The sequence below is a fragment of the Oryctolagus cuniculus genome, chromosome 20, assembly GCF_964237555.1.
Source record: "Oryctolagus cuniculus chromosome 20, mOryCun1.1, whole genome shotgun sequence".
Lineage (NCBI taxonomy): Eukaryota > Metazoa > Chordata > Mammalia > Lagomorpha > Leporidae > Oryctolagus > Oryctolagus cuniculus.
Genome location: NC_091451.1, coordinates 26879487 through 26907415, shown reverse-complemented (window position 1 = coordinate 26907415; position 27929 = coordinate 26879487). Strand labels below are relative to the sequence as shown.

At 40.6% G+C, this 27929-nt stretch overlaps 1 protein-coding gene across 2 annotated transcripts in view; it reads right to left on the bottom strand.

Annotated features, from left to right (window-relative positions):
* Window positions 1-27929, bottom strand: part of TSHR (thyroid stimulating hormone receptor) — a 180249-nt gene that overhangs the window by 68335 nt on the left and 83985 nt on the right. For both annotated transcript variants that reach the window (XM_002719619.5, XM_051826212.2), the window contains 2 exons: window positions 24045-24116; window positions 10276-10350 (listed from right to left, as the gene is read on the bottom strand). In XM_002719619.5, coding sequence (XP_002719665.3) covers window positions 10276-10350; window positions 24045-24116 — 147 coding nt within the window. The remainder of the gene's footprint in view (window positions 1-10275; window positions 10351-24044; window positions 24117-27929) is intronic.

Below are 27929 nucleotides of genomic sequence, written 5' to 3'. Positions count from 1 at the left end.
CCCCAATTAGCCACAATGGCTGGCACTGTGTCGATCCGAAGCCAGGAGCCAGGAGTTTCTTCCGGGTCTCCCACGCAGGTGCAGGGGCCCAAGGACTTGGGCCATCTTGTACTGCTTTCCCAGGCCACAGCAGAGAGCTGGATAGGAAGTGGAGCAGCCTGGTCTCGAACTGGCGACCATATGGGATGCTGGCGCTTCAGGCCAGGGCGTTAATCCGCTGTGCCACAGCGCCGGCCCCACGCCTTGTTTCTAATTATAGTATTTAATAGTTTCCTTTGCTCTAGGAAGCTATTGTTTTTGCATGGGAGAGAGAAGAATCAACATAAGGGAAGTTATAAATAACAGCTGGGATCTTTATGAGGAAAAAATACAATAAAAATAAAATAGTTGTTTTCAAGATCAATAGGATTTATAGAGGGGTTTATTGCAAATTAAATGCTTTTACAATGTGGCAAGAGGGGCAGAAAATGATTTGATAAATAAACATTACATTTGGAGTTAGAAGATTTGGTTTTGAAGTTTGTTGGCTGTTGTTGGAACCCAGTATTAACTTACTTCCTTTGGTTTCAGTTTAATGTTCTCAAATAACTTAAGAAGAATATGTAAATTATGTAACTCAGATTTCCTTTATTTTTTTTATTATTTTTTGACAAGCAGAGTGGACAGTGAGAGAGAGAGACAGAGAGAAAGGTCTTCCTTTGCCCTTGGTTCACCCTCCAATGGCCGCCGCCGCGGCCGGCGCGCTGCGGCCAGCACACTGCGCTGATCCGATGGCAGGAGCCAGGTGCTTCTCCTGGTCTCCCATGCGGGTGCAGGGCCCAAGCACTTGGGCCATCCTCCACTGCACTCCCTGGCCACAGCAGAGAGCTGGCCTGGAAGAGGGGCAATAACAGATGTCTTTTTAAGGCTACACTTTCCCCCTGAGCATGACTTTAACTGTATCCTACAGGGGTTGATATGTCATATTTTTGCTATCATTTTGCATTTTTCTGTATTGTGATCTCTTCTTTGAAATCACAAGGTTATTTAGACATCAGAGCCTTTTAGAAGTCAAATTATTTGCTGGTCAGAGAACTTGATTTTAATTTCTTGAAAGCTAATGAGACTTGCTTTTATGGACCAATTTATGGTCAAGTTTACTGAATGTTCTACACATCATTGAAACAGAATATGTACTCTGAAAACGTTGGATACAATATTTTTTATAAGTTAAGGTCACAGTTTCCTTATTCCTAGGACTGAATGTGGAGGCATTTGAAGCTAGCTTGATTCTTTTTTACTCTTCAGATAAGATCTATATGTCCCACTCCCTTTAGATACTCTGGAGTTAATTTTCTTTGATGTACTTAGTGGATTCAGCATACGTGTTTTTTAAAGATTTATTTATTTCTTTGAAAAGCAGAATTACAGCAAGGCAGAGGCAGAGGCAGAGGCAGAGAGAGAGAGAGAGAGAGAGATAGAGAGATCTTCCATCCGCTGATTCACTCTCCAGATGGCTGCAGTTGAGGACTTAGGCCATCTTCTACTGCTTTCCCAGGCCATAGCAGAGAGCCAGATCAGAAGTGGAGCAGCCGGGACTCAAACCAGCACCCATATGGTGCTGCAAGTGGCGGCTTTATCTGCTATGCCACAGTGCCGGCCCCAATAAGTATTAATTAAATACAGTGTGTCCTTTAATTCTATTGGTTCAAATCTTCTTTCAGGCTTTTTAAAAAATGATTTATTTGTTTATTTGAAAATCAAAGTTACAGAGAAAAAAGGGAGAGACAGAGATTTTCCACCGACTGGTTCACTCCCCAGAAGGTCACAAATGCCAGCATTGGGCCAGGCCAGAGTCAGCAGCCAGGAGCTTCTTCCAGGTCTCTCCTGAGGGTAGCAGGAGCTCAATCACTTGGGCCATCTTCTGCTGCTTTCCCAGGCCATTAGCAGGGAGCTGGATAGAAAGTGGAGCAGCAAGAAAACGAACCATTGGCTACATGGGCCTGCACAGCAAGTGGAGGCCTTACCCGCTACATCACAGTGCCGGCCCTTCAGGAGCTTTTCGACATAGCTTTGAATGTTTTTATTCACACTTTGTTCTATTCTGTTCTTTAAAAAACACGTTATACCATTAAGCTTCCATCTGTGTTCTCGTTCTATTAATTTTTCTCTATTCCAGTCTTTATATTAATTTTCATATCATTTTGCTCAGTTTTCTCAAGATATCATGAATATCTTGACTGCATTTACAACATTGGCAGTGCTATTATTCCCATCAAGGCCTTTCTTTTTCTTTCCTTCCTAGATTTGTTTGTTTATTTTAAAGGCACAGCCATACAGAGAGAGAGAGAGATGGAGAGAGAGAGAGAGAGAGAGAGAGAGAGATGGAGAGAGAGATGGAGATAGAGGGAGAGAGAGGGAGAGAGAGGGAGAGAGTGGGAGAGAGTGGGAGAGAGAGGGAGAGAGGAGAGAGGGAGAGAGGGAGAGAGATGAGATAGATCTCTGACTGCTTATTCACTCCCCAAATGCCTGCATTGGCCAGGGTTGGGCCAGGACCAAGCCATCTGGGAGCTCCATCTGGGCCTCCCAAGCAGGTAGCAGTGGCTCAAGGACTTGGGCCATTGTCCACTGCCTTCCCTGGTGCAAGGCCTTTATTTCTGTGAAATGAATGGTCTCACTGAGAAAAGTGGTTGTGAAGAAATGGTGGAAGATGTCCCGAAAGTAATGACGCTGGCAAAGAAATAAATTATATTAAAGGAACTCTTGGAAGTATTTTATGACATTGAAAGAGCAAAGAATAAAATGATGGGAGCTGGTCCAGGTCTAGAAAGAAGTGTGACAATTTGTGAAGATATTGAGAAGATACTCTTTAAAAAGAATCATTTATTTATTTGAAAGGTAGAGAGATAAAGAGAGAGCTCCCATACGCTGGCTCCCTCCCCAATACTTGTAAGAGTTGGGCTGGGCTGAGGCAGGGGATGCAGTCCAGATCTCTCACAGGGATAGCAGGAACCCAATCGTTTGAGCCATCACCACCACCTCCCAGTTTCTGCCTTTGCAAGAAGCTGGAGTTAAGAGCCTGAGCTAGGAACTGAATGCAGGTACTCTGATATGGGATGTAGTTGTCCTAACCAGTGTCTTCACCACTAGGCCAAATGCTCACTGCAGAAGATAATTCTAAGTTACACAATGAAGACAAAAATGGGAAGCATTGCTCAAACTACTCTATAAATTTTTACAAAACAGTAAAACACTTTAAATTTAAATAGTTTTAAGACTTAAAATTATAGTACACTAAAGAAATATTAGTCTTACTTTATTATTCTTCCTTATACACTTATAACTGATGATAGAGAAATTTTAATATCTTGACAAAAATTTTAAAAGTCACAAAACATAATTTTTCTCATTGATTAGTAAGATTGCTTTGCATGTGTTCAGTTTGAGTAGTTTTATGATTCCCACACCATGAGGCAGAGCGAGGATCGCATCTATTTCAAATGCTGTAATATTTTATTTTGTTTTATGTTTTAGAATGTATTATTTTGGAGTATGTCAAGATTCATTTACATTCACCTATAGATTCACCTGCAATTGCTTTTCCATCCTCCTGTGTGAAATGTGCTGCTTCAGATGATCCTTTTCCATTTGTCTTAATATTTCCCTTTGGCAATTGCTTTCCTATGTGCCTAATGGTAGTGAAATCTCTCAAATTCTTGTTTGCTTGAAATATTTTCATTTTCAATTAAAAATATTTTTATTGAGTAGACAGACATTTACTATTTTTATTTTTTGTTTTGCTCTGCAGATATTTTTCCATTTTTATGCATCTCATCATTTATGTTGAAATACCAGCTATCAGTCATCCTATTTTGTATTTGAAAGCATTATGTATTTTTTCCTCTTGCTTTTTTATGATTTTCTTTTTATCTTTTTTAGTATTATTTTTGCACATAAGACACAGTTTATTCTTAAGAACAGTGATGAAAAATTTGCCATTCTTGCATCTTACTCTTTGTTTTCTTTTATAAATTACATTTATATTCCAGTGGCTGATAAAGTTTAGATGCAGTTGGGTCCCAATGATATAGGAAAGCAGTGTTTAAGAGCAACAAACTAGAGATCAGATGAGTATGACATTAAAAAGAATGTTTCTTTAGATTTTTATCTATTTATTCTATAAGTGAAACTGCATGAGAGCGTGTGCTTCCTGTGTGTGCAGAGGGGTTTCCCTTCGATCACACCCATAAGCTCTTGGAGCGTCTGCCCATGTTGGTCTGTTAAACAGTTCTGACCTTTGATTCACTGTTGTGTCTACACTGGCATTGTAGGAGATAATATTATTTATGCAAAAATTACTTTGCAAACTACAAAGGTGAATACTGTTACTGCCATAAAGTGAGGTCCTAATTATTTCCTTAATTAGACAATTTTATTTTTATTTTTTGGCTTTTAGCATTTTGCTGTGATGTGCCTTGATCCAGCAGTTTTCTTCAAATCTTTTGAGGTTTGAAGTATTTCTGTGATGATGACTTAAAGATATTGAACATTTCATTTTTTTTTAAATTTATTTGACAGGTAGAGTAAGTAAGAGAGAGAGAGAGAAAGGTTTTCCTTCCATTGGTTCACCCCCCAAAAGGCTGCTATGGCCGGCGCTGCGCCAATCCGAAATCAGGAGCAAGGTGCTTCCTCCTGGTCTCCCATGTAGGTGCAGGGCCCAAGCACTTGGGCCATCCTCCACTGCCTTCCTGGGCCACAGCAGAGAGCTGGCCTGGAAGAGGAGCAACTGGGACTAGAACCTGGCACCCATATGGGATGCTGGCACCGCAGGCAGAGGATTAACCAAGTGAGCCATGGTTCCGGCCCCTCCTTTTTTTTTTTTTTTTAAGATTTTATTTATTTTTTTTTTTCATTTGAGAGGTAGAGTTACAGACAGTAAGAGGGAGAGACAGAAGGGTCTTCCCTCCACTGGTTCACTCCCCAAATGGCTGCAACGGCCGGAGCTGTGCCAATCCAAAGCCAGGAGCCAGACACCTCCTCCCAGTCTCCCATGTGCGTGCAGGGGCCCAAGGACTTGGGCCATTCTCCACTGCTTTTCCAGGCCATAGCAAAGAGCTGGATAAACATTTCCTTTTTTTTAAACTTTTATTTAATAAATGTAAATTTCCAAAGTCCAGTTTATGAATTACAATGGCTTCCCACATAACTTCCCTCCCACCCGCAACCCTCCCATCTCCTGCTCCCTCTCCCATTCTATTCACATCAAGATTCATTTTCAATTATCTTTATATACAAAAGATCAATTTAGTGTAAGTTAAGTAAAAATTTCAACAGTTTGTACCCACACAGAAACACAAAGTGTAAAATACTGTTTCAGTACTAGTTATAGTGTTAATTCACATTGTACAACACATTAAGGACAGAGATCCTACATGAGGAGTAAGTGCACAGTGACTCCTGTTGTTGACTTAACAATTTGACACTCTTGTTTATGGCATCAGTAATCACCCTAGGCTATTGTCATGAGTTGCCAAGGCTATGGAAGCCTTTTGAGTTCGCTGACTTTGATCTTATTTAGACAAGGTCATAGTCAAAGTGGAAGTTCTCTCCTCCCTTCAGAGAAAGGTACCTCCTTCTTTGATGGCCTGCTCTTTCCACTGGGATCTCACTCGCAGAGATCTTTCATTTAGGTCTTTTATTTATTTATTTATTTATTTTTTTTGCCAGAGTGTCTTGGCTTTCCATGCCTAAAATACTCTCATGGGCTCTTCAGCCAGATCCGAATGCCTTAAGGGCTAATTCTGAGGCCAGAGTGCTGTTTAGGACATCTGCCATTCTATGAGTCTGCTGTGTATCCCACTTCCCATGTTGGATCGTTCTCTCCTTCTTAATTCTATCAGTTAGTATTAGCAGACACTAGTTTTGTTTATGTGATCTCTTTGACTCTTAGAACTATCATTATGATCAATTGTGAACTGAAATTGATCACTTGGACTAGTGAAATGGCAATGGTACATGCCACCTTGATGGGATTGAATTGGAATCCCCTGGCACGTTTCTAACTCTACCGTTTGGAGCAAGTCCAATTGAGCATGTCCCAAATTGTATATCTCCTCCCTCTCTTATTCCCACTCTTAGATTTAACAGAGATCACTTTTCAGTTAAATTTAAACACCTAAGAATAATTGTGTGTTAATTACAGAGTTCAACCAATAGTATTATGTAGAACAAAAAAATACTATAAGGGATAAAGTATTAAATTGTACATCAACAGTCAGGACAAGGGCTGATCAAGTCACTGTTTCTCATAGTGTCCATTTCACTTCAACAGGTTTTCTTTTTGGTGCTCAGTCAGTTGTCACTGATCAGGGAGAACATATGATATTTGTCCCTTTGGGACTGGCTTAATTCACTCAGCATGATGTTTTCCAGATTCCTCCATTTTGTTGCAAATGACCAGATTTCTTTTTTATTTTTATTTTTTTACTGCTGTATAGTATTCTATAGAGTACATGTTCCATAATTTCTTTATCCAGTCTACTGTTGATGGGTATTTAGGTTGGTTCCAGGTCTTAGCTATTGTGAATTGAGCTGCAATAAACATTAAGGTGCAGACAGCTTTTTTTTGTTTGCCAATTTAATTTCCTTTGGGTAAATTCCAAGGAGTGGGATGGCTGGGTTGTATGGTAGGGTTATATTCAGGTTTCTGAGGAATCTCCAGACTGACTTCCATAGTGGCTTTACCATGAACATTTCCTTTTAATATTACTTCTCGAATCCTTTTTCTCTTCTTTTTCTTGTAATCCAATCATAGTTATGCTGTATCTTTGTGTTATATATTTCTTATTTTTCATTCCATGCTTTAGGTTGAATATATTTTTTAAAGACTTTATTTATTTATTTATTTGAGAGGCAGAATTACAGAGAGAGAAGAGGGAGAGACAGAAAGGTCTTCAATCCATTGGTTACTCCCCAAATGTCCTCAATGGCCAGAGCTGAGCTAATTGGAAGTCAAGAGCCAGGGACTTCTTCCGGATCTTCCATGTGGGTGCAGGGACCCAAGCACTTGGGGTATCTTCCACTGCTTTCCCAGACCATAAGCAGAGAGCTGGATGGGAAGAGAAGCAGCCAGGATACTAACTGGCGCCCATTTGTGATGCCAGCGACCTAGGCAGAGGCTTCACTTACTACGTCAGGGTGCCGGCCCCAAATATTTTCTTCTGACATATCTTCCAGTATACTAATTTGGCTTTGAGCTATGTCTAACCAGATGTTAAACTTACACATTTACATTTTTATTTTTATTATTGACGTGTAAAGTTCTAGAGTCTCCAATTCTTTTGAAATAGTTTCCAGTTCTATTAAGAAATTATCTCTCATCATGTAAATTTTTTAACCTACTAATTAAAGTTATTTTAAAGTCTATGTCTTCTAACTCCAATATCTAAATCTTTGGTGGTTCATTTTCTGTTGTTTGCTTTTGTGATTTTTCCCCATAAATTTCTGCGTTTCTGTATGCCTGGTTATCTTTTAGCGATGCAAGGCTGGGTTTTAGGCTTTATGAAGGCTGATCTATTCCCAAGTATCTCATCCTTCTAGGAAGAAGTTCTTCAGAGCTCCTGCTTCTGATGTTTACTAGGGATCACCATGGTCGGTTGTCACTGAACTCTTAATTTTTAGTTCTTTAGCTCTATGAGGCTGCTTAAGACCCAGGTTAGTTTCTTACTCTCTGAGGTGTTGCTTAAAATTCAGCAAATACATCAGGGGAAAACACACTGTTTTGGGGATTTCTTATGTCTCCTCAAGTCCTATTTGCATGGAAATATATTACAACATCTCTAAACACATTTTTTTTTTTTTTTAAATTTTTTTTTTTTTTTTTTTTTTTGACAGGCAGAGTGGACAGTGAGAGAGAGAGACAGAGAGAAAGGTCTTCCTTTGCCGTTGGTTCACCCTCCAATGGCCGCCGCGGTCGGCGCGCTGCAGCCAGCGCACTGCGCCGATCCGATGGCAGGAGCCAGGAGCCAGGTGCTTTTCCTGATCTCCCATGGGGTGCAGGGCCCAAGCACCTGGGCCATCCTCCACTGCACTCCCTGGCCACAGCAGAGGGCTGGCCTGGAAGAGGGGCAACCGGGACAGAATCCGGCGCCCCGACCGGGACTAGAACCCGGTGTGCCGGCGCCGCTAGGCGGAGGATTAGCCTAGTGAGCCGCGGCGCCGGCCCTCTAAACACATTTTAAAAATCCAGCCGGTGCTACGGCTCAATAGGCTAATCCTCTGCCTAGCGGCGCCAGCACACCGGGTTCTAGTCCTGGTTGGGGTGCTGGATCCTGTCCCGGTTGCCCCTCTTCCAGGCCAGCTCTCTGCTGTGGCCAGGGAGTGCAGTGGAGGATGGCCCAAGTGCTTGGGCCCCGCACCCTATGGGAGACCAGGAGAAGCACCTGGCTCCTGCCTTCGGATAGGCACGGTGTGCTGGCCGCATCGCGCCGGCAGCGACGGCCATTGGAGGGTGAACCAACGGCAAAAGGAAGACCTTTCTCTCTGTCTCTTTCTCTCTCACTGTCCACTCTGCCTGTGTTAAAAAAAAAATCCAGCTCCTCTAGTTATTCTCAGACCTGGTCGATGTGATGTAAACTAGCCTGCCACAGCCAGAAGCAACGTTTTGGGTCTCAGTAAGAATTCTTGAGTCAGAAATTTATAGTAAAAATTGTAGCCCTATTCTTTAGTAAGCATGTGACCAAAGAAAATATACTTAGCCTTTCTGCACTTATGCTTTTCTTATGCAAGTAATGGAAACTATAATCTCTGCTTTGTAGAGGTATTTTTTTAGTGTTAAATTATGGTTAAATAATACACCTAAAATGGTTGGCAGAATGTCTAGAGCATACTTAGTATTTATATTTAAGTATTTTTCATCATCAAGAAAATAGTATTTCGTAATACATGGATGCTAAAAAGAATTCAATGTGAGTATATAAAACCTTTTATAGTTTATAATTTACCAGAGAAGTAAAAAATTATTTGTGAAGTATATTGACTAGTATTGATGGGCTAGGCACTGTGCTAAATGCCCATATGTATTATGTCATTCAATATTTACAATAGCCATGTGATGCTGGAACTCTTATTTCCTAATTTTACAAATGAGGTTGGGAAAGTTTGCATGATTCATCCATGATCATGATCATGGTCACATAGTGAGCAGTCAGAAAACCCGTATCCAGTTTTGACTCTGACCAATTCCAGAGCTAGAATTTTTCACCAAAAAAAATGTCACTTTTGCAAAATCTTGCACAGACCATGGAATCAAGAAGGTAGCTGGTATATATTTATTAGCACACTGACATCCACACCAATAAGATATGTTGGCACAGTAACAAAGCAATGAAGAGCAATTTAAGAGCAAGATTTTTTAATGCCAGGGACCCTGAGGATTTTATTGTTGATTTTTATTTGTTTTCATTTTATTTGAAAAGTAAATACAGAGCAAGAGAGACAGACAGGTGGAGAGAGACCATCTATTGCTGGTTCAGAAGCACTTACGGCCGGCGCCGCGGCTCACTAGGCTAATCCTCAGCCTAGTGGTGCCGGAACACCGGGTTCTAGTCCCAGTCGGGGCGCCGGATTCTGTCCCGGATGCCCCTCTTCCAGGCCAGCTCTCTGCTGTGGCCAGGGAGTGCAGTGGAGGATGGCCCAAGTGCTTGGACCCTGCACCCCATGGGAGACCAGGAGAAGTACCTGGCTCCTGCCATCGGATCAGTGTGGTGCACCGGCCGCGGCGGCCATTGGAGGGTGAACCAATGGCAAAAGGAAGACCTTTCTCTCTGTCTCTCTCTCTCTCACTGTCCACTCTGCCTGTCAAATAAATAAATAAATAAATAATTAAAAAAAAAAAGCACTTAACCTCTAGGACTGGGCTAGGTCAAAGTCAGGAGCCAGTAAGTCAATCTGGGTCTCTCATGGGGGCGGCAGGTGCTGCCTCCAGCGATTAGAGGAGTATTGAATAGGAGTGGAGCTGTGCACTCCCATATGGGAACTGGGCATTGTACTCAGTGACTTATCTGCTGTGCCACATGTCTGCTCCCAAGAACAGGATTTTTGACTTGTCACAGAGGAAGTGAGAACTTATTAGGATGGACTGGCATAAATGAGAGTGAGAACAAATTAAAAACTTAATCATAAATAGAAGTTTTAACCCATAATCTAGAAACAAGCCCTTATTGCCACAAAAGTCCAAAAATGATCAATGGAAGGTGCCATGGCTTGGGCCAATGCTGCACTTTCCCCTGTACTTACATGTGAGTCATTTTACTCAAGTTGTAGAAGGACTGCGATTCCAGCCGCTGCAGAGTTGTGTCTATAGATAAGTAGCTGAACATCACAAAAATAGAAAGCAAAATAGAAAGTAAGTAGGGTTCTGAACGTCAAACATGCTATTTTTGACACAAATTCTTTGTCAGGGGCTTCCCAGATCATTCAATGCGTACAACCTTCATTATGTTAAAACAATGACTACTTGTTTTTAGATGCTGTGGATACTTGAACATCTTAACATGTTATGTCCTATTCATCTAAATGTCTCTTACTTCCTTCTGAAGCTTTTGCCAACTTCCTGATTATTTTTAATTTCTCATAAGATGTCTACATAACACCATGGACTTCTCCTTTCACTAACTGCTATAGGGCAACTCTCCAATCATTTGGATGAGATTTGATCTATGTTGTCCCAGTAGACTAAGTGCTCCCAAGAGAACTGGATGTTTTTGACCACTGAATCTTGAGTGCTTTTCCTAGTGATCATATATGTATCGGACACTCAAAATATGTAAGCTAATGAGTGAATAAATGGTGTATTACTCAACAAAAATGAAAGCATTAGAAAAGAAGAATAGAATGAATAAAAACCTTTTTAATGGAGCATCTAGTACATGGGATTAGCAATGTGGTTTCAAAGATGAAGAGAGAGCTACAGTTCTTTGGTAAAACATCTTATAGGGTGGTAACTACGTGGTCTCTTGACTTCTCATTTTGATTTTGAATGAGGCTGGAAAATTTAAGATTTGCTTCAAACTTTGCAAGCAAATGACAACTCAAATAAAAGTTTTAAGTACTGAAAAAATAGAAGAGAAACTCCTAAATACAACTTGCCAAGTATGTGTAAGGACTAATGTTTCAACTAGTTTCTTCAAATTCCATCTTGTAATGAGGATGACTAATACAGACAAATGTAATGACATTTTCTTTTGTGAAGTATCTCTGTGACATTTGGGAAAATTAATGATTAGCAGATGGTGTTCAGCTGTAGCCATAGCAGAAATTCTCAACCCTGGACATGCAGTTGAACTACCTGGGTTTTCGTAAAACAGATATCCAAGACTCTGTCTAGGATAATTAAATCAAGTTTATGAGGGATGGAGTGAGCATTTTTACTTTTCAAAAGCTTCCTGGGTGATTAATGGGCAAGTAAGGTTGAGAACCACTGGCCTATAGTTTGAATTGAATCTGCCCATAAAATATTTTCAGGGACACAATGTTTATATGGGGAGCATTAATTGTTCCATTCTGAGTTTTCAGCATTGTTACTGTGAATATTCTAATGGTCCTCTGCTTTCTGTTTTGAAATACCTATTCTCTAAGCAATTATCTTTTTATTTACCAGGTCTCCCAATCCTTTGCCCTTTGTGGATAATAACATTAAGAACACATTGAGGCCGGCGCCGCCGCTCACTAGGCTAATCCTCCGCCTTGTGGTGCCGGCACACCGGGTTCTAGTCCCGGTCGGGGTGCCAGATTCTGTCCCAGTTGCCCCTCTTCCAGGCCAGCTCTCTGCTGTGGCCCAGGAAGGCAGTGGAGGCTGGCTCAAGTACTTGGGCCCTGCACCCGCATGGGAGACCAGGAAAAGCACCTGGCTCCTGGCTTTGAATCAACGCGATGCGCCGGCCGCAGCGCGCCAGCCACAGCAGCCATTGGAGGGTGAACCAACGGCAAAGGAAGACCTTTCTCTCTGTCTCTCTCTCTCACTGTCCACTCTGCCTGTCAAAAAAAAGAGAACACATTGAAAAGAAATAATTTACTGTATAGAGACTGCAAGATTTATCATGAGTTAAACTGAGCCATCCAAAAGAGTAAGATTCATTTTGAAAGTTGCTAGCTAGTTTTCCTAACCATGCATTTTATCTATTGCTCCAAATTTTCTGCTGGGTTTCTTAGTTAAGAAATGTAGGCCTTTCTTAAGGTTTTGGAGGGATAGTCTTTCAGCACATATCTTTCTTGTTTCTCCAATCTAGTGTCACTTTCTTGAAGAGCTGCTGTAGACTGGCTGTGGAGACAACTTGTTGGATCTATTTATTTAGTGGGATGAAAGTAGCATCTCCATGCTTACTTATCTCATTTTTATAACTAGGAAAATAACAGAGCCCCCCCCCCACCACTTCTTCAACTTCCTTTTTAACATGTACATTTTATGTAATCACTATGGTGACCATATCATTTAACATCCAACCCAGGATGTTTTTGTGAGTTAAAATATGGTGCTATTAATAATCATGCATAGTGATTTCCGGCAAGATGGCAGAATAGGAAGGGAGCACACTGATAGTCTGGGGAGAGATAGTTTAATAAAAGTGGAGATACTGCAGGTTCAAGGAAGAGTAGGGGAGGAAACAGCAGAAGAAACTCTTCCGGAACGCGTGACTCACAGCGGACCTGCGTGGAGAGCGTGGGAGCCCACAGTTTGGGACATCAGCGGCAGACTCAACACACCAGCGCTGGAACGCGAGGTGAGCCGAACCTCAATAGCCCGAGACACCGGCAGGCAAGCGGAGAGAGGAGACTAGAGGGAACGACCCCCGGGGGGGGAAGTTCACAAGGCTAACTGGAAGAGAGAGAGAGAGAGAAAAAAGGGTGACTAGTACGGACACGGGTTTCTCTCTCTCCGCTCACCTCTCAAGGGCGAGCAAGACAAAGAGCAGGCGCCATCTTGGACATACGTCATAAGCAGAGCGACCTCAGGTCTGCACCGGCCCTGAGCCTAGCAGAAAAACCTGACTCTGGGCGGGGCGAAATAACAGGAGATTAGGAGCTAGTAAATTTGTGGTGCTACTGAACTGAGACTGTGAAAAAAGAGACGGTGGGGGAGAGAACTCATGGAATTCACGTGAGCACTCTCCAGAGACGCTACAATTCCGTAACTTTGGCAACCCAGTGGGAGGCTGAAGGAGAATTTGAGCCCACTCTGAGGGCCGAACAGATTCCCTGTGTGGTCCTTGGGAAAGAGCTTCCGATCTCTGGCTCCTGTGGGTATATCATTTGCCTGCTAACTACCTCCAACTTCGTTCAGCTGTGCGGAATTACTTCCCTTTTGAATCAAAAAAAAAAGAGAGAGAGAGAGAGAGATTTACCACGCCTAACCTGGGAGTGTCACCTTTGGCACACCAAACAGAGCTCTCAGGCCACACCCATCTCAAGCCCTAAGGCTCCATCAAAAACAGATAGTCCACTTAATCTAGAGTCATAGTATAACAAGAAAAAGCACCACAGTGAATAAACCAAATATCTCCAATATGCCAAATAACAAACGCAAAAACCGAGGTAATAAAAACAAGGAAGTCACCATGACGCCCTCAAATGAAAAAGACACCCCAATTCAAGATTATGAAGATGATGACATAGAAGAAATGCAAGAAGCAGATCTCAAAAAATTGATAAGAACATTAAGAAGTTCTCAAAAACAAATTCTGGAACTACACAAATCCTTAATGGACAAGATAGAAAATCTCTCTCGTGAAAATGAAATATTAAGGAGGAATCAAAATGAAACGAAACAACTAGTACAACAGGAAACTGTGATAGTGACTGAAGTGAAGAATTCAATAGATCAAATGAAAAACACAATAGAGAGCCTTACAAACAGAATGGGTGAAGCAGAAGAGAGAATATCGGACTTAGAAGACAGAGAACAGGAAAGGATACAGTCAGACCAAAGAAAAGAAGAGGAAATTAGAAATCTGAAACATATTGTCGGGAATCTTCAGGATACTATTAAAAAACCCAACATTCGGGTTCTAGGAGTTCCTGAAGGCATGGAGAGGGAGAAAGGATTAGAAGGCCTTTTTAGTGAGATAGTAGCAGAAAATTTCCCAGGTTTGGAGAAGGACAGAGAAATCCTAGTACAGGAAGCCCACAGAACCCCTAATAAACACGACCAAAAGAGATCCTCACCACGACACGTTGTAATTAAACTCTCCACAGTGAAACATAAAGAAAAGATCCTAAAATGTGCAAGAGAGAAACGTCAGATTACTCTCAGAGGATCTCCAATCAGACTCACAGCTGACTTCTCATCAGAAACTCTAAAAGCTAGGAGGGAATGGCGAGATATAGCCCAGGTACTAAGAGAGAACAACTGCCAGCCCAGAATATTATATCCTGCAAAGCTATCATTTGTGAATGAAGGTGAAATAAAGACTTTTCATTGCAAACAGAAATTGAAAGAATTTGTTGCCACTCGTCCAGCCCTGCAAAAGATGCTTAAAGATGTGTTACACACAGAAACAAAGAAACACGGTCATCAATATGAAAGAAGGTAAAGGAAGGAAACCAAGGAAGGAAACCTCACAGCAAAAGATCACAGGGAATTCAAAGCATATATTAGAACTTATCTTTGGCAAATGGCAGGGCAAAGTTACCACTTATCATTAGTCACTTTGAACGTGAATGGCCTGAACTGTCCAGTTAAAAGACACCGATTGGCTGATTGGGTTAAGGAACAAAACCCATCTATTTGCTGCTTACAAGAAACACATCTTTCCAACAAAGATCCATACAGACTGAAAGTGAAAGGCTGGAAAAAGATATACCATGCCAACAGAAATGAAAAAAGAGCGGGCGTAGCCATCTTAATATCGGACAACATAAACTTTACCACAAAAACTGTTAAGAGAGACAAAGAGGGACACTATATCATGATTAAGGGATCAATTCAACAGGAAGATATAACAATTATCAATGTATATGCACCTAACTACAGGGCACCAGTTTATCTAAAGGATTTATTAACGGACTTAAAGGGAGACTTAGACCCCAATACAGTAGTACTGGGGGACTTCAATACTCCACTCTCAGAAATAGACAGATCATCCGGTCAGAAGATCAACAAGGATACAGTAGATTTAAACGACACTATAGCCCAAATGGATCTAACAGATATATACAGAACTTTCAATCCTACAGCTAAAGATTTTACATTCTTCTCAGCAGTACATGGAAGCTTCTCTAGGATTGACCACATACTAGGCCATAAAGCGAGTCTCAGCAAATTCAAAAGAATTAGAATCATACCATGCAGCTTCTCAGACCATAAAGGAATGAAGTTGGAAATGAACAACTCAGGAATCCCTAGAGCATACGCAAACACATGGAGATTGAACAACATGCTCCTGAATCAACAATGGGTCATAGAAGAAATCAAAAGAGAAATCAAAAATTTTCTGGAAGTAAATGAGGATAACAGCACAACATACCAAAACTTATGGGACACAGCAAAAGCAGTGTTAAGAGGAAAGTTTATATCAATAGGTGCCTACATCAAGAAATTGGAAAGACACCAAATAGATGAGCTTTCAATTCACCTCAAGGATCTAGAAAACCTACAGCAAATCAGACCCAAATCTAGTAGGAGAAGAGAAATAATTAAAATCAGAGAAGAAATCAACAGGATTGAATCAAGAAAAACATTACAAAAAATCAGCCAAACGAAGAGCTGGTTTTTTGAAAAAATAAACAAAATTGACACCCCATTGGCCCAACTAACTAAAAAAAGAAGAGAAAAGACCCAAATCAATAAAATCAGAGATGAAAAAGGAAATGTAACAACAGACACCACAGAAATAAAAAGAATCATCAGAAATTACTACAAGGACTTGTATGCCAGCAAACAGGGAAACCTATCAGAAATGGATAGATTCCTGGACACATGCAACCTACCTAAATTGAACCAGGAAGACATCGAAAACCTAAACAGACCCATAACTGAGACAGAAATTGAAACAGTAATAAAGGCCCTCCCAACAAAGAAAAGCCCAGGACCAGATGGATTCACTGCTGAATTCTACCAGACGTTTAAAGAAGAACTAACTCCAATTCTTCTCAAACTATTCAGAACAATCGAAGAAGAGGGAGTCCTCCCAAATTCTTTCTATGAAGCCAGCATCACCTTAATTCCTAAGCCGGAAAAAGATGCAGCACTGAAAGAGAATTACAGACCAATATCCCTGATGAACATAGATGCAAAAATCCTCAATAAAATTCTCGCCAATAGAATGCAACAACACATCAGAAAGATCATCCACCCAGACCAAGTGGGATTCATCCCTGGTATGCAGGGATGGTTTAATGTGCGCAAGACAATCAATGTGATACACCACATTAATAGACTGCAGAAGAAAAACCATATGATTATCTCAATAGATGCCGAGAAAGCATTTGATAAAATACAACACCCGTTCATGATGAAAACTCTAAGCAAACTGGGTTTGGAAGGAACATTCCTCAATACAATCAAAGCAATCTATGAAAAACCCACAGCCAACATCCTATTGAATGGGGAAAAGTTGGAAGCATTTCCACTGAGATCTGGGACCAGACAGGGATGTCCACTCTCACCACTGCTATTCAATATAGTTCTGGAGGTTCTAGCCAGAGCTATTAGGCAAGAAAAAGAAATTAAAGGGATACAAATTGGGAAGGAAGAGCTCAAACTATCCCTTTTTGCAGATGACATGATTCTTTATTTAGAGGACCCAAAGAACTCTACTAAGAGACTATTGGAACTCATAGAAGAGTTTGGCAAAGTAGCAGGGTATAAAATCAATGCACAAAAATCAACAGCCTTTGTATACACAGACAATGCCATGGCTGAGGAAGAACTTCTAAGATCAATCCCATTCACAATAGCTACAAAAACAATCAAATACCTTGGAATAAACTTAACTAAAGACGTTAAAGATCTCTACGATGAAAATTACAAAATCTTAAAGAAAGAAATAGAAGAGGATACCAAGAAATGGAAAAATCTTCCATGCTCATGGATTGGAAGAATCAATATCATCAAAATGTCCATTCTCCCAAAAGCAATTTACAGATTCAATGCAATACCAATCAAGATACCGAAGACCTTCTTCTCAGATCTGGAAAAAATGGTGCTGAAATTTATATGGAGGCACAAGAGACCTCGAATAGCTAAAGCAATCTTGTACAACAAAAACAAAGCCGGAGGCATCACAATACCAGATTTCAGGACATACTACAGGACAGTTGTAATTAAAACAGCATGGTACTGGTACAGAAACAGATGGATAGACCAATGGAACAGAATTGAAACACCAGAAATCAACCCAAACATCTACAGCCAACTTATATTTGATCAAGGATCTAAAACTAATTCCTGGAGCAAGGACAGTCTATTCAATAAATGGTGCTGGAAAAATTGGATTTCCACGTGCAGAATCATGAAGCAAGACCCCTACCTTACACCTTACACAAAAATCCACTCCACATGGATTAAAGACCTAAATCTACGACCTGACACCATCAAGTTACTAGAGAACATTGGAGAAACCCTTCAAGATATTGGCACAGGCAAAGAATTTCTGGAAAAGACCCGGGAGGCACAGGCAGTCAAAGCCAAAATCAACTATTGGGATTGCATCAAATTGAGAAGTTTCTGTACTGCAAAAGAAACAGTGAGGAGAGTGAAAAGACAACCGACAGAATGGGAAAAAATATTTGCAAACTATGCAACAGACAAAGGGTCAATAACCAGAATCTACAAAGAGATCAAGAAACTCCACAAAAACAAAACCAACAACCCAATTAAGAGATGGGCCAAGGACCTCAATAGACATTTTTCAAAAGAGGAAATCCAAATGGCCAACAGGCACATGAAAAAATGTTCAAGGTCATTAGCAATCAGGGAAATGCAAATCAAAACCACAATGAGGTTTCACCTCACCCCGGTTAGAATGGCTCACATGCAGAAATCTACCAACAACAGATGCTGGCGAGGATGTGGGGAAAAAGGGACACTAACCCACTGTTGGTGGGAATGCAAACTGGTCAAGCCACTATGGAAGTCAGTCTGGAGATTCCTCAGAAACCTGAAGATAACCCTACCGTTCGACCCAGCCATCCCACTCCTTGGAATTTACCCAAAGGAATTTAAATTGGCAAACAAAAAAGAGGTCTGCACCCTAATGTTTATTGCAGCTCAATTCACAATAGCTAAGACCTGGAACCAACCTAAATGCCCATCAACGATAGACTGGATAAAGAAATTATGGGATATGTACTCTTTAGAATACTCTACCGCAGTAAGAAACAACGAAATCCAGTCATTTGCAACAAAATGGAGGAATCTGGAACACATCATGCTGAGTGAAATAAGCCAGTCCCAAAGGGACAAATACCATATGTTCTCCCTGATCGGTGACGACTGACTGAACACCAAGAGGGAAACCTGTTGGAGTGAGGTGGACACTATGGGAAATGGTGGCTTGATCAGCATAGCCCTGACTGTTAATGAACAACTAAATACATTATCCCTCTTAGTAGTTTTTTTTATCTGTTCTACTTAATATGACTGGTTTAGATCTGTAATTGATGCACAGTTATTCTTAAGTGTTGAAAATTAACTGAAATGTGATCCCTGTTGAACATGGTGGTGGGAATGGGAGAGGGAAGAGATGTATAATTTGGGACATGCTCAGGCTGACTTGCCCCAAGTGGTGGAGTTGGAAGCATACCAGGGGATTCCAATTCAATCCCATCGAGGTGGCATGTACCAATGCCATCTCACTGTTCCAGGTGATCAGTTTCAGTTCACAGTTGGTCATGGTGAAGGGACTGGGAGTCAAAGGGAGCACATAGACAAGTCTAGTACCTGCTAACGCTAACTGATGGAGTAAATAAAGGGGAGAGTGATCCAACATGGGAAGTGAGAATCTCAGCAGACTCATAGAATGGCAGATGTCCTAAATAGCACTCTGGCCTCAGAATCAGCCCTAAAGGCATTCGGAACTGGCTGAAAAGCTCATGAGAGTATTTCAGGCATGGAAAGCCAAGACACTCTGGCAAAAGATCTCTGCGAGTGAGAGCCCAGTGGAAAGAACAGGCCATCAAAGAAGGAGGTACCTTCCTCTGAAGGGAGGAGAGAACCTCCACTTTGACTATGAGCTTGTCTAAACAAGATAAGAATCGGAGAACTCAGAGGGCTTCCATAGCCTTGGAAACTCATGACTGGAGCATAGGGAGATTACTGATGCCATAGACAGGAGTGTCAATTGGTAAAGTCAACAACAGGAGTCACTGTGCACTTACTCCTCATGTAGGATCTCTATCCTTAATGTGCTGTACATTGAGATTTAATGCTATAACGAGTACTCAAACAATATATTTCACTTTGTGTTTCTATGGGGGTGCAAACTGTTGAAATCCTTACTTAATGCATACTAAACTGATCCTCTGTAAAAAAAAAAAAAAAAGAAAAAGAAATTATCAATTCCCAACTTGACTCTCACTGGGATTAAACATGACAATAGGTCTGCTCTGATTTCATCATCATTTTAAAAAATCATCTATTATTTTTCACTTTATGTTTCTGTGTGGGAGCAAACTGTTGAAATCCATACTTAATGTATACTAAGCTGATCTTCTGTATATTAAGATAATCGAAAATGAATCTTGATGTGAATGGAAGGGGAGAGGGAGTGGGAAAGGGGAGGGTTGTGGGTGGGAGGGACGGTATGGGGGGAAAACCATTGTAATCCATAAGTCGTACTTTGGAAATTTATATGCATTAAATAAAAGTTTAAAAAAAAATAATCATGCATAGTAACAGGTGGGAATTTGCACTGTCCCAGGTAAGCCTAGGGCCTCCTACTCATCTGTCTCCTTCCACTGAGATAGCAGATCTTTAACTATATTCATGTATGTGTATGTGCTTTAAAAATATGTTGAACTGTTACTGTGTGTCAGATATCCTTCTGGATATTGACAAAACAGAGGTGTTCCCTAGTTTCAAGGAACTCACAGTAGTGGGAGATACAGATGGTGGAATGGGATAACATGACAAATCTGTCATGTTAGTATTCCGTAGATGTACTGGGAGCACTTAGTCCAGAGTGGAGAATCCAGCACAGTCCCACTGGAGGAAGCCTCAGTGGCACCTTCGATTCTTATCAGATGTCTCCTGTATCTCAGTTAACCCTTTTCTTACTGCCCATCACTTCTATTTCAGACCTTCTCAAATTTCTAACTCTGTCACTCCACACTTAGCTTTTAATAGATAACCTTCAAGTAGTTTGTAAAAGGTTGAAACCTTGAGTTGGAAGATCCTTGAAATATCCACCAATAAACTATTAATTTGCCTGCGTCTTCCCTATTTGTTACCATAATCCTCTTGTTACAATGTAAAAGCAGATCATTCTCCTATAGAAAGTCAATCCCTCTATTTGGACTCCCTCCCCTCCCACTCCCCACCCCCCAAACAAGAACTGTGTGCTCTTAAAATTCTTCTTTCTTCACTCTTTTGCTTTTCCGTCCCTACAGATCCTTTCCCCTAGTCCAAATTGCACTGACTTCTGTCTCAATCTCCACCTACATCTCTCCATGATTGTCCTCACACACCCAGAACTTCTAGTTCTCCAAACTCTACTTTCCCCCATCTCAGTTATTTCCTTCTAAATTAATAAAATGATTTACTTTTTTTTTACTACATTTTTTGCTCTTTGTCTATTCCCTCAATTTGAATATAAACTCCATGGGGGTGTGGATCTTTGTCCATTTGTTCCCTGAAGTATTCCCAGCTTGTATAACAATGATTAGCACATTTAGGGGCTGTGAATACATGTTTATCTAATGAATGAAAAAATAATGTCTATGATGTCTTAATGTCTACTGAATATTACTGCATCTGGAATGTGTCCCAGATTGAATTCCTAATGGACCTCCTGCCTCTCTACACCAAATACACAACCTTCTTCTCCTCTGTCTCATTGAATGTGCTCATCAATGCTTCTCATCAACAGAAACATAAATGCAACTTTTCTCTGTCTCCCTCCACCTCCAAACCAATCAAGGTTCAAGCTGGTCCATTCTTAGCTGTTCGTTCTTCACCTCTCTGTACCTTTTTCCTTTAATGTGCCGTTCCCTTTCTCCTGGGTGCTGCATCAGTCTCTTCACTGGCTTCCTAGATAGCAGCTTTGCTCTGCTTCAACTCCTCTCTCCCCAGAACTGCCAAGGGCTTCTTTCTTTCTTTCTTTCTTTCTTTCTTTCTTTCTTTCTTTCTTTCTTTCTTTCTTTCTTTCTTTCTTTCTTTCTTTCTTTCTTTCTTTCTTTCTTTCTTTCTCCTTCCTTCCTTCCTTCCTTCCTTCCTTCCTTCCTTCCTTCCTTCCTTCCTTCCTTCCTTCCTTCCTTCCTTCCATCTTTCCTTTTTGACAGGCAGAGTGCACAGCGAGAGAGACAGACAGAGAGGAAGGTCTTCCTTTTGCCGTTGGTTCACCCTGCAATGGCTGCTGCGGCCGATGTGCTGCGGCTGGCGCACCACGCTGATCTGAAGCCAGGAGCCAGCTGCTTCTCCTGATCTCCCATGGGGTGCAGGGCCCAAGGACCTGGGCCATCCTCCACAGCCTTCCCGGGCCACAGCAGAGAGCTGGCCTGGAAGAGGGGCAACCGGGACAGAATCCGGCGCCCCGACCGGGACTAGAACGCGGTGTGCCGGCGCCACAGGCGGAGGTTTAGCCTATTGAGCCACGGCGCCGGCCTAGGGCATGTTTCTAAAATAAAATCTCATCATTTCAGTTTCCTATTTGAAACTATACAAGGGCTTGATCATGAAGGAAGATTTCATACTCTTTCATATGACTCAAAAGACCTTGCATTGGCTTACGGTCCAAATTTATATTTTTCCACTGCCCTCCTTTCAGCCCAAGCTCCAGACCCCACAAATTTAAAGCATAGACTTTTCTCATTTGCTGTGAACTATCTTTCCAACTACTTCTTTGGTAGATAATTCAGATCATAGGTTAGGTACCATTTCTTTCATGAAGCCTTGCTTTACCACCTTTCAGTTCTTAGCAGGTACTATGCCCTTCACATGAGCCTCAATGGCACCCAATAACTGACCCCATCACAGGACTCATCACTGTCTTGGAATTGAAACTGGAGACTCCATGAATGTTGTCTGCTGTTACATATGGAGCATCTACCAAAGTGCTAGAACAAAGCATGCCACAGTAAATATTTGTTGAATGAATGAATGAGTGCAGCTACAGCTAGACTACTGACACATCAAAGTGAAGATACCAGATAAACAGCTGTATAAAGGAGCTGGTGGAAAGGAAAAGCTCAAGAGAAATGTGAGAATATTTTTTTAAACTTTGAGGATGTTCAGTGGTGGTGCTGTTGAAAGGATAAAGAGTAGAGGAAGAACTATTTTAAATGAAGATGATGTGTATTTTTTTCAGATATGCTGAGCTTAAAGTGCCTGTGGGTCTCCAATATTAAATATTTTACTTCAAAATTTATTTTTTACAAAGAAAGAGGGAGGGAAAGAGTTCAAGAGGTTTCCCATTTGCTAGTTCACTCCACCAAATTTCCCCAAAGGCTGAAGCCAGGGACTTACTCCAGGTCTCCCAAATGGGCAGATGGGACTCAACCACTTGGGCCATTCCCTGCTGCCCCTGAGGGTGCACATTAGCAGGAAGCTGGAAACAGAAGGGGAGCTGGAACTTGAACAAGGCACTCCAATACGGAGTGTGGGCGGCCCAAAATGGCTGCATCAAAATGGCTGCATCAAAATGGCTACCCCTAATTGCAATATTTGGAAGGAAGTTTGAAATGCAGGCCTGAATGGTACAAGTGAGTCAGGACTAAAGGTATTCATTTAGGAATTAGCTGTATTAGGGAACTGTGAAGCCGAAGAAAAGCAAGAATAGGGTGCCAAGAAGAAGGACAAGCTACTCAAAGAAATAACTGGCAGTTAAGGAGTTGGCAAAAATGAAATAAAAGTCAGGAAAGGAGACAGAAAGCAGCCAAGGTAAGGTGATAAGAGGAGAGATGAGAGAAAAACATTAAGGAAACCCGAAGAGGTAAGAGTTTGAAGAAGGAAGAGCTGGTTAGCAGCATTAAGGTGTTTAGAATGGTCCTTTGGCTTCAGTAGGGTTTATATTTTAAGCTAGAACATTCTTTGTTGTGAGGAGTATCCTGGGTGTGCAGGATGCTAGCAGCATCCTTTACTTCTGTCTAGTAGATGCCAGTAGCAGTCTGCAACAAAACAACATCAAACACCCTTGTGGGCAAGAACTGCTGAAATGACACAATAGACACTCAAGAAATGGTCATGAAATGAATAAATTTAGCCCAAAACTGTGTGGTTGCCCTTGGTTGAATTATTTGGTATGCCTGAATGATCTGCATTGCCTGTCGGAATCAATGAGAGAAGTGAAGACTTGGTTCATTTGACAAACAACTGTGCTCTTTGTCAACCCACCATGCGAGTCCTTTTCCCCCTCCCTGGAATGGAGGCAATTCTGTTTTTAAGGTTTAGAGTTTTAAAAGCTTTCTTTTTCTTTCCTTTTTTTTTTTTTGAAGTGAAAGAAATCTGAAACCACATTAAATTTATGGCACAACGTAAACATTTGTATTAGTGGTGAAACTGAATCTAGAATGGGTAACTTGGAAAAATGGATTAGAGGCACATAAATTGTTTCTAGGAGAGATTCCTAGCTAAGGTTTAGTTGTATCCCAAGATATATTAACACACATCAAGAATTATAAAACTTCTCAAGGCCAAATGAATTTGAATTTGCTTTAGGTTTAAAAAATCATCCAGGAATTAGAGAGGAGAGTTAGCAAAACCAATTAACATCCTGTGCATAAACTTTTTATATACATTAAACATGTGGAAGCCATTGATTTACACAGGTGTATTTCTTTTAATAAAACACATTCAGAAAATAGCATGTCACAATTACACATTTCTTTTTATAGCAAAAAATAAAAAGACTTACATCCTGGAAATATTGGGCAGATTTGAAAATGCACGACTGGGAATGGTTTTCAGATGAGTCTCTATAAGTTTCCTATGAAAATAACAGTTGCACAATTAGAATTTTCATCACTGGACTTTTCTAATAACTTAATTACGAAGAATACATTATTAGAAGTCTGATATTTCATGATATATAATAAACAAAAATAACAATGAAAAATATACAATTTTTTCTTTAACAAGAGAAACATTGACAGTGAGACTCAAATATAGAAAATGAATCTTCTAATTTCATCTTTGGATTAGTAGTAAAGCAGTATGCCTTGCCTAAATCATATCCCATTCATTAATTGAAGAACAACATAATATATTTATAAGTTTATGCCTTGGAATGCTAGCAGAATATGCCTTAAGCACATATTAAGAGACATTACTTGTGCTTATTTTATCTTAAATATCAAAGAGAGTGATAGGGCTCCAATACTTTTGCCCAAACAAAGGTCTCATTAGCAATGACCTTGATTTCCCCCCCTATCTATTTGTGGCTGATTGACAATGACCTAAATTCTTCCTCAGAATCTTAAGACATCTTTGTTGGATTGGACATGCAAATTAAAGGCCTGGATTCTCTTCCTGTTTGACCTTTTGAAGACTCCACAGAAGGCTAAGACTGTTTTCTTAATGAATAGTGAGACATCTTCACACATTCTAGTGTGCCCCTCCACCCAGGCGCTCCTCCTCTTTTGTGTGTGTGTGTGTGTGTGTGTGTTCCTCTCTTTACTATCACAACTGCTTGAATAGAATTCTGTATGAAAAAAGTGAGCCTGGTATCCTAACTCCTTTTGAAAGAAGACAATTCTTCACCACAGTAATCATCTTCTCTACGAGTCTTTTTTATAATTTAAATATCCATCTATTTAATATCTTACTGCGTCTGTGTGGGAGACCTGGAGGAGGCTCCTGTCTCCTGTTTTCAGACCATTGCAGCCATTTGGGGAGTGAACTAGCAGATGGAAGACCTTTCTCTCTGTCTCTCCATCTCTCTGTCTGTAACTCTGTCTCTCGAATAAATATGTAAAATCTTTAAAACTTTTTTACAAAAATCTGTTTTCTTTATCTATGCAATCTTTCGACTGTTCATTTTTGCAGTGATTAAGATATATCTGTACTTTGACTAATCAAAGCTTCAATAGGGCCAAATTAGTTTGTAAGAGTCCTAAAAACTTGGCAGAGGTGGGAGATGATGTGAATGACAACAGAGTAAATTGTCAACTCTCTGTGATCCTTGTGTTTTATCAAGAAACACAAGACTGCTTTAATATGATTTCAGAAATTCAGGCCTGATAAACTGCCTATCTTGCCTCAAAATCTCCCACTTACATTCCCTTAATTGCATTGATTAGAAGCTTGTTGGATCACACTCAGGATTCTGAAGTTAAAAAGATACGAGCCAAGTCGTTCTATTAAAATCTCTGTGTAAAACTGAGCTATGCGAAATGAAAACAAAGGATAAGATACACACCTGCTGGGGACCCCTCAAGGGGACTGAGTTTCCTAGGCTCAGGTAAGTCTTACCTCTAGAGCTGTGCCAAGATGAGAATCTTGAGGGCATGCTTATTCATACACACTACTTGTAGGTCATGTGGGCCTAAACTGTAAATTTCACTGGCTAAAAATTTTGATGTTTAGCTTGTGCTCAAAAGTAAGTGACATGTATCGAAATAAATAGGAAATTAGAATAGGCTTACAGTGATTTCTAAAAAGTGTGACTTGGAATGGGCCTTGCATCTAATTGGAATTTACTAGACTTTGGGGGTAAACATTCAAATATTGTTTATGTTCTTTCTCAAAGTATGAATTTTTGAAATATATAATACCTGTTTCTGGAATTCTCTCTCATTCACACTCAAAACCACATATACACTTTTAAGTCCAGACAAAATCTGGCCCATGGCTTGTTATGATGGAAGGTGATTTAAAAGACAAAGATATTTGAGATGCTCATATTCTGCTTCATTCCACAAAAAAGATGCTCCACCCAGCATATATTCCTCACTAAAGAAAGTCCGATATACATGGGTGAATAAGAATAATCTCAGAACAACTTCTTAATGATAATATAATATGCACACTAAAGCTAAAGGAAAAATGAATTAGCACCAATGCCAGCATTCCTAGCCTTCCTAGGATTCCTAGAATGAAAGTAAGTTATTTATTTGCCAAATGGACATATTTAATATCACAATGATTATAACATAGCCCCAGAGACTGATTTCAATAATGTCAAATGAAATATCAGAATGACAACTGTTCATATAAATTACAAATTTAATTTCAACATTTCATACATTTTGCCTGTATATAGTCAATGTGTATATAACTTAGAAAAACAAATATATTACTGAGTTTTTATACCTATATATATATATATTTGTTACTTGTTACTTTCAGTATAAATTGACTTGTTTGCCTCTAAAATTCACCCTCTAATAGCTTGAGCCTTTTCTTTTCAAACTTAGCTCTTATGATGTTACCAGGGCAATTAACCTTGTGAAAGCAATTAGGAAGAGTTTTCCTGCAAGGCACCTATTTCTCCTTAAACAGATGGAAAATCATTGTGTAGGACATGGCATCTAGTCAATCAAGTAACTGGAGATATCATATTTATTGGCAGAGATTCTGTTCCTTTTCTATAATGTGAGGTTTGTGGAGAACATATTTTTTAAAATATGGGAATGCCTTGCTGGCTCCCAGCTGACCCCAGATGCATGAACAATAAACTCAGGAAAGTTTGTAGTTATTTTGTTATAGAGGAATCTTTTTCTCTTCTTCCCTGCATCTAGGGACAAGCAACTGCATGTTCCATTTTTATTACAAGACTCTTGTGACATTGTGAGCATGTTTTAAAAGCAGACAGGAAGGGCCAGCATTGTGGTGTAGTGAGCAAAGCCGTCATCTGTGGTGCCGGCATCCTTTATGGGTGCTGGTACACGTCAAAGCTGCTCCACGTCCGATCCAGCTCCCTAGTAGTCGCCTGGGAGAAGCAGCAGAAGATGGCCCAAGTATGTGGGCCCCGGTGACCTATGTGGGAGACCTGGATGAAGGTCCTGACTCCATGCTTTGGCTTGGCTCAGCCCTGGCTGTTGTGGTCACTTGGGGAGATCTCTCTCTCTCTCTCTCTGTTTCTCCCTTTCTCTCTCTCTCTCTGTATCTCTGACTTTCAAATAAATAAATCTTTAAAAAAAAAAAGCAGAAAGGAGAAAAAAACAAATGGACATGCTTAGTTAAAAATTTTACTTTCATTTCATAGTATATTTCTAATATTTGTGTAAAAAAATACAAGGGGTGGATGCTGTGGTGCAGTGGGTTAAGCCACCATTGGCAGCACAGATATCCCATACAGGCACCTGCTTAAGTTCCAGCTGCTCCACTTCTGATCCAGCTCTGTGCTAATAGCCCAGGAAAGCAGCAGAAAATGGCCCAAGTACTCAGGCTCCTGCACCCACTTGGGAGACCTGTAAGAATCTTCTGACTCCTGACTTCTGCCTGGTCCAGCCCTGGCCGTTGCAGCCACTTGGAGAATGAACCAGTGGATGACTGCTCCCTCTCTCTCTCTGTCTCGGTCTCTCCCTCCCTCCCTCTCTATAATTCTGACTTTCAAATAAGTAAATAAATAAATCTTTAACAAATAACAGAAAAAATAAACACCTAAGTATATTTTTTGGTTTTCTTTAAAGATGCATTCATTTATTTGAAAGGCAGAGTTAGAGACAGTGATGTGGAGAGAAATTTACCTTCCATCTGCTAGTTCACTGCCCGAATGGCCACAATGACCAGAGATGGGCCAGGCTGAAGCCAGGAGCCTGGAATTCCATCCAGGTCTCCCATTTGGGTGTCACAGGCC